This window comes from Bactrocera dorsalis, chromosome 2 (assembly GCF_023373825.1).
Source record: "Bactrocera dorsalis isolate Fly_Bdor chromosome 2, ASM2337382v1, whole genome shotgun sequence".
Lineage (NCBI taxonomy): Eukaryota > Metazoa > Arthropoda > Insecta > Diptera > Tephritidae > Bactrocera > Bactrocera dorsalis.
Genome location: NC_064304.1, coordinates 4,042,719 through 4,055,782, shown reverse-complemented (window position 1 = coordinate 4,055,782; position 13,064 = coordinate 4,042,719). Strand labels below are relative to the sequence as shown.

The 13,064-nt window shown below is 39.3% G+C and overlaps 2 protein-coding genes across 16 annotated transcripts in view; one reads left to right on the top strand and one right to left on the bottom strand.

Annotated features, from left to right (window-relative positions):
- Positions 1–13,064, bottom strand: part of LOC125776569 (putative peptidyl-tRNA hydrolase PTRHD1) — a 169,047-nt gene that overhangs the window by 130,336 nt on the left and 25,647 nt on the right. The gene's annotated exons all lie outside the window — the stretch shown is intronic.
- The window catches only part of LOC105225810 (collagen alpha chain CG42342), a 208,451-nt gene that overhangs the window by 171,412 nt on the left and 23,975 nt on the right, over positions 1–13,064 (top strand). For all 15 annotated transcript variants that reach the window (XM_049449487.1, XM_049449493.1, XM_049449494.1 and 12 more), the window contains one exon: positions 170–267. In XM_049449487.1, coding sequence (XP_049305444.1) covers positions 170–267 — 98 coding nt within the window. The remainder of the gene's footprint in view (positions 1–169; positions 268–13,064) is intronic.

Sequence of the window (13,064 nt, the reverse complement as noted above, 5' to 3'; positions counted from 1 at the left end):
TGCCGCTGTTTTACATGAAAAATTGAGAAGATGGTTTGTTCCATATAACCATTTTTCTTAGTATAAATCACAAACACTCGGTTAACCCAAATGCAACCAACATTCATAAAAAATTGAAAATATCAAATGCAAATTACAAATTTAACTAATCAAATGCGATTTCTTGCAGGTCCACCTGGCGTACCTGGCGACCGTGGCGAAGTGGGCCCCGCTGGACCACCAGGGCCGCCCGGCGAGAAGGGACCGCGCGGCAAACGCGGAAAGCGGGTAAGTGCAGAATTGTGTAATTAAATTCCTTCATCGCTTTTGCTTTGCTTTCATTCGCGAACTTTACTTACCGTTACCGCTGTAGCTGTAAGTTGGCTTGTTGCGCCGCCATGGCGTATGAGCAACAAATCTTGTATTATCTGTACATATGCAAATGCCGTGTAGACACATAGATATATTTATATATTAAAGTTTGCTGGAAATTATGTAAATAGAATGTAAATATTTGTGAAGTAGAGAATGTATTTATGATGCTTGAAGTAGCTTAGTGGATGAAATACAACTGGCGGATGCGCTATTCGCGAATATGATACACCCGGCATATCTTCGCTGTGTATATATGTAAATAACTGTGTGTGTGTGTATATGTAAGGAGCGTGTAGACTATTTGCATAAGCATGAAATCCATCCGAGGGGAGGAGAAATGCGCAGTGTTTGTGGAAATCTGATATTATGTAAATGCAAATGTATGTGCATGTGTGTGTGTGTGTGAAGGCAAACTGCGAATATTTGTGTGTGTATGGTTGTGTGTATTTGTTTGCTGGTATATGTGACTGCTTTGTACGCACGTTTGCACCGTTGCGGCACTTTATATTGCCGCACAGAACTTTTCAAATATTCCAAAGCATGCGTTAACGCCTCCACCCCCGTTGTCAAATTACCTTACTCCTCCTCTCGTGCCGGCATCAAATACTTCTTTGCACATCGTATACCTGCTAAGACTAACACCTTTGGCACGTTGCTAAGCTCGTAACACCCTCACCCGTTGTTATCAAACCAGCAACTTCTCTCCTGTGCATATTTCACCTTCCCCTCCTTTCCCACCGCATATTCTAAGTTTCTCAGATTTCTTGTTGCGTTTGGTACCACATTTAGGTCTCAGCCCAATTAAGCTACACATTCTCACCTGTACATATGTAAATACATACATTTCGCCACTTTCGCGCCTCCTCAGTTCACTAAGCCGTCACACGCTTCTATTGAACTTCTCTAATCTCCTCTAGCTGCTCCAGTTTAATCCATACGTTTTCCCATATTGCCAGCGAAATTATACATCAATGAAATTATGTATGCTTGTTAACGTAATTGTCCTACATGTTGTCGCCTCATTATTGTACTCATATTTTTCAACTTTTCTTTATTTTTGTTTTTGTGCTGCGCGCAAGTTACCAATTGGGCGTCGTCGCCTCAGGCACATCCAAGGCTGGTAGCAGCAAAATAACCCACTATTTATTCCAGCTCGTTTATCAAAGGTTGAAGGACGACTGCTGCCATATGTAGCTCAGTACGTGCCGATGTATGTGGGCTAACGGTAATAGTAGACTACAGTGACTTTGAAAGTTATGCGTGAACCGTTTGTGAAAAGAAATTAGATGCAGTTTTCTAGAATACTGTTTACTTAAAGGCAATCTAAAATCAGTTATTGACGAGAACACGACTACCACGAGATTAGTTGTGGGTTCAAACTCAACGATAGTTGAAATATTATCTTCCGGAAGAAGATTAAGAAATTATATACACTAGCAAGGCAGAAAAACGCATTTTCATAAAGATTTTAAAGAGGTTTTTTTTAATAAAAAACAAATAATGTACGTTTATAGATACACTTCAGAAATCGACGACGCATTTTAACCAAATTTTGATTCCCTTGACCCCGTAGCCGATCTTCAGGTGCGCCTTCGAAAAAAAGTGTCCGTTGGTGATGAAGATTTTTTTGTTTACCACAAATGAATATACAATTACTGATCATGAATTAAAAGTTCTGATTATCCCGAACTTTGACATAATCGCGACTTGCCAAAAACAAAAAAAAAATCAATTGAGAGTACCTTAAGAAATCGAAAATATTATCAAAAATCTTCTTTAAACGAGAACTTGACACATATACATATCTAAGAGAGTCGTGTAAAAACTTTAAGTCATCTCTTCAGCCGTTTGGGAGTAAATTTGGAAACCGACTACACCATGGATTTCTTACTAATAGACTCATATCTCCAAAACTATTTGTCAAAATAACTTCAAACTTTCGGAGATTATTTTCAGGTTTATGTACCTTCGACATATTAGTACAGGGTTTGTCCGGAAAGTAATAAGACTGAGTCGATTTAAAAAAATTTATTGAACCAATCGTTGAAATTCTTTAAAAACTTTCGAAATAGGCTCCTTCGGCTGGCCTTGGTTAGGTAGCTGTTCACAAGAATGGCGGTGTGAGCCGATGCGTTGTCGTGATGGAACTTCAATCACCTGCGATGTCTTGTTGGATCCGATTAACCCTTTCAACCACAGAGTTTGATAAATTAAAATTAACATTTGGGCGGTCTGAGTTCAAAACTTTGCCCAGGTCTCCCAGCATAGTCTTCATCAGCGACCTCTTCTCAGTCCTACAAAAAGGCCCGATGCCACCGAAACACACCACTTCTTGCTAAAGCAACATCTGGGTAAGTTTGCTTGATCATATCAAACGTCTCTGTTGCCGCCGTTCGTCAGCTAGGAACGCCCTCTACCGAATCCAGTCGCTGCGCGCATGATCCGAAGTACAGTCGCGGGGGAAGAAAATCAGTTCTATTACTTTACGGACAAAGCCTGTATGTATATGCAAAATATCGATTTTCCAAAATTCACGAGTGGATATAATCGAATCGAATGCTCCGAAAAAGTTTTTTAACAATTTAATCAGCCGTTCAAACTTATAGTTCGGAAGACTCTGAGTTTTTCCAAGTCAAATCTCACTAAAAAGATGCCAAAAATTCCTAGTAAGCAACTATCATAGGTTCAACCAAACCTTTTACTAGTGTAAAATTAAGCATAATATAGTCTAAACTCACGTTCATTTCTCACTGTAAGAGTCTTCACTAACAACAACCAACTCACGTGTAACTGTGCTACTATTATAGTAAATCGCTTCTCCTCAGTATATGCGCTTGTGACACGCATTTAAGGCTTTATTACATGGCCTTGGAGAAAATCGGCACAAGCGATGAAAGATACGTGCGACAGAAATAATGAAACAGAGTGATTACAAGAAATAAATTGGCAACGAGCCCTTTGAGAGTGCCAGCAAGCATGTGGCATGCCACCAAGCAGCCAAACGCCAACTGCCACTACAACGCACATATAGTAGTAGTTATAAGCCGCCTACACAGCGTCGATAACGGGCCATCGCGCTTCACCTGCCGCAAAGCGCGTGGATAATTCCCACGGGCACTATATGGCTACATAATACTAACGGATTCATTTGCGATTGATGAGGCTGAATTGACGAAGTTTGGCGGCAACGAGTCAATGCCAACTAATGGCGCTGACAAGAAACTTGTCTTCGACGCTCGACGCTCGACGTGACGTTGCTGACAATGATGATGATGCCGATCAAGGCGATGAAGCCGCTGCTGCTGTTGATGATGATGACGTAGAGGTTGAATATGATGCCCTTGATGGCGCGAAGATTGTCTTGTGCATGAGAATTTCGACACTTCTATAAATATACCGTTAGTCAACGATTTTCGCAACGAGTTGTTCGGCCGAGTGTCAAACTTTTCTTGTTTGTGAAGGCCGCATTGCTATCTAAACGCATCATCGAGCAATTCTCGCTGTAATTCATTGTTATTTAGGTTATGTGCAGGAAGAAAAAGAAAAAAATGTTGTGGCCTTCCTTCTTCAGTCCGTTGAAAGCAAAGTTGTCGAAAAGTTGCATCACTTCGAGCGCTTTCGACGCTTATCAAGGAAGCGCTCTCATATTTTCAAGTTCATTTTTGTTCTATTATTTTTATATTTATTTCCATTTTGTTGTTGTTGTTTTTAATGTGCGCTTGAGCAAAGCCTTATCTATGAACGAGAGTGTATGAGTGTGTGTTGTTGGCTGGGTTCTAAGCTTTACTTGTGAGTGTAACAGTGTGTGTGTGTGTGTATGTGTGTGTGCGTGCTCGTATCGCTCATCTGACAACGCAAAGCTACTTAACATTTTTATTGGCACTTGAGTTTTGCACAACAATGATATCTGTCAACATTTCAAATGCAAAAACAAAAGCCCCAAAAGGAGTAGAAAAAAGCATGAAAACAACACGAATGGCTATGGCAAAATATAAGCATACTATACATAGATAAGTGTGTAAGCATGTTGTTAACAGCAGTTTTAGCTTCGAAAGCTTCAACAGCAGCTGCAATGACAGCATCAGCATATCTTGTGTGAAATATCAGCAACAAAATGACAGCAATTGATGCTGCAACAACAAGTACTCAACTGCACGCTGTCGGTTGTTCGCATAAAGTGAGTCTCGAATGTTTTGCTGGAAATTGTTGTGAAAATAAGCCTTAAAGCTTCGAACAGCCGATTTCAAGCAAAAAATTCAAGATTTAGTATTAGTAAAAATATTTTTCTTTGGAAAGGAACTACAGCTGATCTCCGGAAGCTTCTCTCAAAACAGACGTTTTGCAGTGACCACTATATCTCTACACTGGATCCTCTCGAATTAAAAAAAAACTAAACAGATTTCGACTTTTTACCAAAATTCCGTCCTTAAATTGTTTATTCCTTATCACCTCAATACCAGGAGAGACACGAAAAAGTGATTCCGATGAACAATAACACCCGGCCACACGTTGCCGTTCGATGACACTTGCTTTGGCTCAGAAGCAGTTTCACTCATAAGACGGCATCAAAAAATGGCTTGTTACTTGAATGGCAAAAAACTTCGTCAGGAAGTTCAAATAAGTCATTTTAATTACTAAAAATCATATTAAGAAGATTTAAGAATTTCGCGACATTTTTTTAAATAGTGGTAATTGAAAAAAATCCTTCGTTCCTTTCTTAAGAATTGTATTATATCTCAAAGACCTGTGTAAAATTTCATGAAGATCAGTTAAGTAGTTCTCGAGAAATCTCGCCAACCGACTTCAAAAACACAGTTTCGAACAAAACGCGTTTAAAGACGGCGCAGTTAGCCAAGGTAGCCTCGAGCGCAAAGTTCTCAAGGTTGTATCTCTGAAACTAACTCTGATCAACTTGAAAATTTAGGATAATATTCTAGAGGCGTTGTAGAATTTAATAATGTATAAATTTAACAAAACAAAATCGATTTTTTTAAACCCGAAAACCCATGATGATGAAAAATTGAATTTGAAATTTTAGTAACATTCACCTTCTTCAAATCAAAACATCCGTTACGAGGAGCTTGTGGTAGATCAACTGAACACTCCCATTTCAACCGAGCTCATATTGAGTAAATCAATATGTGTATGTATGTACGTTGCTCCTTTAAATAATTTAAAGTAAGCTTGATGATTTTCCGTTAGCAAAGTCATTGCGCTAGCACTAAAAATGCAGCGGGGCACCACTGACGTCAACTAGCCGTAAGACATGCTCGCTTTCATAAAATAAATATGCTGCAGCTGTTGCTGGCTTCTTGGCCAATGTACATTATATGTTAGTCGTGGCATGAATTCTAAATTATTTCATCTTTCACACTCGCTCTTTACTTTTATTGCAGCGATTTGCATTTTTACTGCACACACACACACTCACACACGCAGAGTTGTGTTTACATGTGTGTACATTGTTGTTGTATTTATTATATATTTGCGCTATTTATTGCGTATTTATTGGGTCGCTCACACCAAGCCGGCGAACCGTTATGAAAAATGCATAACCACATTCTCGCCATGAGAAACGAAGCCACTTCGCACAAGTAAGTGCGCACCCCTAACGGTTATGCCTTGGCACGAAACGCCCCACACTTGGCTGGGGCTATTATATGCGTATCAGTGCGCTTGTTTTGTTATTGCTATTTATTTCAGATATAAATTCGCTCTTTGTTTTGGCTCTGCAATCCGCGCATTATTGGTTCTGGCGTTGCCAAATCGCTTATTGGCCGCCTGCTGCTGCTGCCACTGCGAATTATGGCAACGGTTCAATAAACGTAGCGCCCTTCAGGCCGCACCCACTCCCCTGCCCTGGCGACGCTAACGCAGTCACGCGAAATCTTTGAATCTGCGTTGGTGGCCCTAACGGCAGTTATTGGCAACAGCCGTTGTACGCTGTCTTGTTGATTGTCCTCATTATGGATCTAATAATCTGCGTCGAAAGCAAAAATAAAAATCTGGAAAATAACAAAAACAAATCCACTGAAAAGTATAATAATAATAATGAAAAGTAAATCAGGGCATAAGTGCTGAGCCGCGGCGGATGTACGTCGGGCGTGGGCTGTTTACGGGAGAAGATGACAATAAAAGGAAAACGCCGCGCTTAAAGCGCCTTCGAGACAAAAGTGTTCTTTTTTAGCGTTTATTTCTTTCTCTTTCTTTTGCTTTTCGAGGAGTTCGACGACATCGCGACAGCAAGCGCTTGTTGTTGTTGACTTGTTTCGCATTTTTACATTTCGCACTCCCCTCACGCTTTCCGAGTTATCGACTGCACGCTCTTCGCAGGCACATAAAAATGGGAAATGCAATAAAAAAGCGCGTTAAGGCAAGATCAACAACAACAACAATCGAGCAAGTGATATCTAGTACGAAGTGAACGTGCGACGTGAACGTGTAGCATATGCTCTGGCGTAGAAACGTGACGTCGAGTCACATGCGCACACACCACTACACTGACATCAATAAACGCCTACTTGTAAGTGCGTCGGCATCCATACACCCGCATGCCTGACACTTGGCAGTTCAACGCATGCATGTTTATATGTAGTTGCCCACGAGTATGTGTGTGTTTGTGTGCATACGAATTCCTAACGCATTCACGCTCACAGATGAAAAGGTCAAAAAGTAACTACTACCTTGTCGCTCGCCGCGTTTATTCATTTGTATGCGCTCACGTTGCACGTTCGACTGTGCCACTGGTAATATCATGCGACAAACGATTCGTGTGGCATGTGTTGCTTTAGCGACTAAGTGAAAATAAGTTGCATTTACTACTTGCAACAGTGGTTGTCTTGCTATGTGCGTGTATAGGTTTCAAAATTCACTTTTACAACATAAATCGCAGAATCCTTCAGTTGAACTTAGAAAACCCTTGATGCCACATAACTGATTATCCTAATAACAGCTTAAAAGACATCAAAGCTGAAGATGCTCACAAGGGAGTCAAAAAAAGGAGTTAATTAAACCGTAAAATCATACGAATTTGATTCATAGGCATGCACAAACATTATTCTAGTTAGCTTTTACAACTTTGAAAAACAAGCGAATGACAAACGTGGAAAATTTTGATCACATGTCTGTAATGTTCGTTGGCAAAATTTACAGTTGTTGCGCTATCATTTGATAGTTATGTGCACTCACAGTCGTGTCGAATCTTTTTCGTCTCTCTTAGGTCTGCATTCAAAGCTCACAATTTCTAGATAGAATATTTTTGAGAGAAGATATGTGATCCTGTTTCTTGTCATTCCACGTGCTTTGACATCGTATTATTATTTGACTAATTAATTTTGCATCGATTGTTGTCTGGCGCTGCTTTATGGAACTAATTTTTATACAAAGAAATTAGACGTGATATTGTATGATGATATTATCCGATGTGATGTTTTCTTTTATGATGATGTGATGTGATATTGAGACAATGCGATCTAATATGTTTTTTTTATAAAATTTTAGAACAAAAATAAAAATTGATGCGATATTATTTGATTATATCACGTGATGTGGATATAGTGATGTGATGTCTTCTTTTATGATGCTGTGATGTTATATTGATATGATATCTAATATAGTTTGTTTTATTAAATGTTTGCGATATCACCTGGTTATATCACGTGATGCTATCAGGATGATGTGATATTTTGTTTTATGATGAGTGTTGTGATATTGAGGCCATTCGATGCAACATAGTTTTTTATAAAATTTTACAATAATTCATATAATCTGTATGCTACCGGGTATTCTGATAGAGATGGTATGATTTCTAAGTGTCATTTCTGTCATTTTTAATTTGTCATGATATGTAATTTTATAAACTTGCAACCAGTTGCTACAGAGTTTTATAGTTTTGTTGACCTAACGGTTGTACGTATCACCTAAAACTAATCGAGATAGATATAGGGTTATACAAGGTGCGTTCTAAAGTAAACAGGAATCTTTTTGAATCTAGCGCCCCCTGATGGGGCCATCTATAAGTCGACTAGTGCGTTAGAATCTGCTTTCTTTATCGATTGACCAGTCAGAATTTTATGAGATTTCATTGATGAAACAAGTTTATATTGCGTTTTAAGTGCACGAGTGGTTTGAGTTATCGGTGCGAAAATGACGATCGAACAAAGAGCCAACATTAAATTTTGTTTCAAATTGGTAAAACTTTCACCGAAACGTCATGAATTGATGAAAAATCAGCCGATTATCATTGAAATCTCATGAAAATGGAATTGAACGTTTCCAAACATCGATTTATCGCATTTGCGCTTACGAAAGGTATGTGCACGGTTCGTTCCGCACAAATCCGTGATCACCGGAAATTCCATTGAAACTGTGCATGAATTCATTAAAAGCCGAAATAATCATTGAAACTCATGAAAATGGAATTGAACATCTCCATCGATTTATCGCATTTTGACCGAAAATTTGGGCTTAGGTTTGTTCCGCACAAATTGACTGACGACCAAATATTGCTCAGAATCCAACATTCGATCGACGCTTGTGATCGCTTATTTGACCAAAAATCACATTTTAACCATTCGACATGCTTTTGGAGCGTACAAAAAGCTGTATTAAATCAGAAGAAGACTATTTCGAATAAAATAAATTGATTTTGCCGAAGGTGGTCTGTCTGTCCGTCCGTCCGTAATTAGAAAACTTTGAATATGGTTTATGCAACTTTGACTATATAACTATATTACAGGGAGTTTCAAAATTATATTAACCTTACGAAAAATATATAAAGGGGACAATTATTACTATATATCATGAACACATCTACTATATAGAAGCCAAATTTCTGTAACGCTTAATATCATAGATCTCTCTTGATACAGCCGCTCACATGGGTTTTGGAAAGATTCTACATTCTACCGTTGAATAGAACTGCCTGCTAAAAAAAATAAGAAATTGATCAAGGAAGTTGGTGATGTAAAAAGTGATTACATTCAACTTCGCCTAGGCCCCCGACCATTCGAAAAATTCACCTCATTAAAGCTAATATTTTTTAAGTACTCAAAGCAATACAAATGCCGTCAATGCTGGTTACTCTGACCTGCTTGCTCTCAGCGCTTATGAGTTCAAATTCTGATGTGTTTTTAATAAAGTCGAAACAATATTTTACACTCAATGAAGCATTTACGTCACATTTATGTTAATTCGCCGAATAAAAATCTACATAAATTTCTCCGTTCCTTTTTTTTGTTTTTGCCATTCGCTATCTGAAGTCGCATCACGCTCCTCGCTCAAGTAGTTGCTTTTGAAAAGTTCCAAGTTTGTTTGCGGGCCTGTATTTTAAAAGTGCATATGTGTGTGTGCGTGTTGGAGCTGAGCGAGCGGTCCTAAGAACTGCTGATGTAGGCTGTGCAAGCACACAAATCCCATCAACAAACACAAAACCCCAAAAAATTTATATCTGCGTGGAGGCAATAAAAAAGGCGCAAAAATAGATAGAGTCATAAAATTGTCGCAGAAACTTGTGTTTTCTCGCACCCACTATACATCACACATTCTATAAATACAAACCAACTTACACACACACAACCACAACACAAAGTAAACAGATGTGTGTGTGTATAAGTGTTGTTGTTTGCTGTTTTGTGCCGTTACAACGCTACCCACCCGGTTTTGCATCAACAAGGTGCTTCAGCGCCTCACTTCCGCTTGTGCCACCCTCGCAACGCGCACAACACAAAACAAAAAAAAAATGTACGTTAAGCTAAATGCCCAAAGGAGCATGGTGCGAGTGGCAGGGGTCTTGCGGAAATGTGGCAAATCAAAGTCTTAAACTTACGACGTCACATATGGGTGCACACGCGACCTTTTTCCTGGCGATTGACTCGTAAGGCTGACGCGGACTGCGGGACAACATGCCAAGTGCTTAATATGGGCATTTAGAAGACGAAGCGGGTTACGCGGCAAAGGCGTATAGAGAATTACGAAAATAAGGAAATATAAGCTCATGTATAATGCAATAAGTTCGGCACTTCGGCATTGCTTAATTTTTCCGTTACTTTATTTTATCATTTTTCGCAAGCAACTCAATTCCTCAGTTTCTGCCGGCCGCCCTTAGCCTTTTATCTCGTCGGCACCGCAATTTTTCTTTTTGCGGTAGTTGTTGTTATCTTTATGGTTTATGTGTGTTTTACATTGTGTTTTGTTTTCTTTGTGCCCGTGCTTTTTTCACTTGCCACCACTTGTAGGTAAACACTCGGCGACCCAGTTTCCAACCACCCTCGACAGCAAACAACTCCCACCGCCTGTTTCCTCCGCGCTGCTTGCGTGAAGCGCTAGAAAAATGCGCATTCGATCACATTTTCGTGGCAAATTTTCAAGCACCCCTCAAAGCCCTCAACATAACAGAATTACCGAGTACGAAACAAGGCAAATGCAGGCGAAGCCTTAAAGAAAGCAGCGCGAAAGGGGACTTTGAGCCAATGATGGCAACTTTTCACATTTGAGTCATTTGGTTGCACTCGCAGCCGGCGCTCTGCAAGCGCTTGATGGCCCACATTTTGGTGCAGCCGTAAACGGAGACTCTTCGGTTGTCATGTAAATTGCTGCGTATGTGCAAATGCATGACTTAAAGAAAAACATTTTAAAAAAGTCACGTGTTGGTGTTTGTGTTGCCGTGAAGGGCAGCATGCCCCGCCATGTCACGCGCTCCTCCGCTGCCAGTATATGACGCGTAACGACTTTGTGATTTTGAAATAATAGCTTCAAATATGCGCCCCAGCTCAGCGCTCTTGTTCTTCCCTGTGGCATCTTTTTGTTTCCCAGTTGCTTTTGGTTGCACAATGGGGCACGCAGTGGGTGCCCGGCACCGCCTTTGTTAATGCGTTGCAAGGCTTTTTGTTGCGTGTAAAACTGTTTTGAGCGTCGCTCCTTTGGCATCCGTACCGCTTGGTCGATGCCATCAGCACAAGATGTGGGTGTTGCCGCCATTATATTTCGCTCACAATCGAACGGAAGCATTAGCGTATAGCAACTTCAGCAATTGCTTACAAAGTTGAAATGCAAAATAATATTTTTTTCTAAATCTCTATGTTTTTCAAGATTTCCCACGCCGAAGTCAGTCTTCTTTTTTAGTTATCTGTGTAATTTTATTGATATTTTTTCTAATTAAAGTATTGATTAGATTTAGTCTTGCGATCAACGACTTATTTTTCAGGCCACTTGTAATATTTTTAAGTAAAAAATGAAAATAAATTAGAAAAATAGTACTTACACCATCAGTAAGTCATGTGAGCAGCATTTCCGGTGATGTCTTGCATCCCAAAAAGCCTCCCAACATTTGTGACCCACACTTTCCAAATATTCTCCAAATCAAAACAGCGCTTTTAAAATATCTAAATTCGATTGTTGTTATTGTTGTTAAATAGAAAAATTCTAGAAAAATTGCTGCCATAAATCCCAAGAAACTCCTACTGAGCTGCGTTTTAATTTAAGTAAATATTTTGGAGGCAAATCCATTATTCATATTGGAATGTGGCGCGATCTTAACGAGAGCTGGCATGTGCGCTTACAACTGCACCGCTGTGCTACTTTAACTGTTGTTTTTACCGTTAGCTATTTTTTATATGTCAAATCTAACTTTTTTGAGTTTTTGTTGTTGTTGTTATTATTGTTGTTGTTTGTTGTGATGCTGCTGCTCTCGGTTGTTGCTTTTATGCCGCATTTTTACTCGCGGGAGAAAGTAACTTTTATTTTATGGCGGCGCAATGGGGATAGCAGTACATCAGTTATAACAATAGCAACAACAACAATAACGAACGAAATCAACAATAGCCTTCCTAGTAAACGCATAAGAGCACAGTGTGTGCAACAAAAACGGCACAGCGCAGCGCGGCTCTATATTTGGTACAGCCGAAGGAGAACAACAAAACAGCGATTGAAAACAATAACACACACACACGCGCACACAAACATGTATGCATACGCTTGTCAAAGTGAAGATTAAGTTCCATTTATATATGTAGTTGTATGTGTGTGCGCTTAAATGGGTGTACTCCACATGCCCACAGCTGCACAATGGCGGTTACGTATACGCAGTGTGTGCCCCAAATGCGTTTAAAAAAGATTCGGTTGAGTGGATGAGCCGACAAAAAATCAAGCCACAATACATACAAAGATACGCATACACTGACACACACATACACTTTCATAAGGCGCGTAAATATATTGTGGTGAAGTCTGGGTATTTTTATGGGCTACCGCCGTCCAAAAGTTTCCAAACATCTTATTATAAATTGAAAGGCGAAATAGCGGAACAACAGAGTTTCCATATAATTTTTTCAGTGTTGGGAAAGTTTTCAAAGCAAAATGTGTTTTCTATGACATAAATAGTCTACGCCTCTGACAAGGAGTATTATTTCTAGTATTATTTCTACAGCCAAACGGAGAAGTCTTGTTGGCAGGGGTAAACAATTTGACGCCATTTTTTGTTTTTTTTTTTTTGTTTTCAATTTCAACACGCAGTTTGTAAGATTATTTTGTCAAATACTCCATATCGAACTTCTATTCTATTCTATTTCTATCTATCTATTTTATAACAGCTTCTGAAATATAAATTAAAAGCCTGTTAGTAATCTTAGTACTAGACTATGTTAATATAAATTTTGCTTTCAGACAGTTTTTTTGGAAAGAGATGTTTAGACTCTATCTTCTAGAAAGCAAGC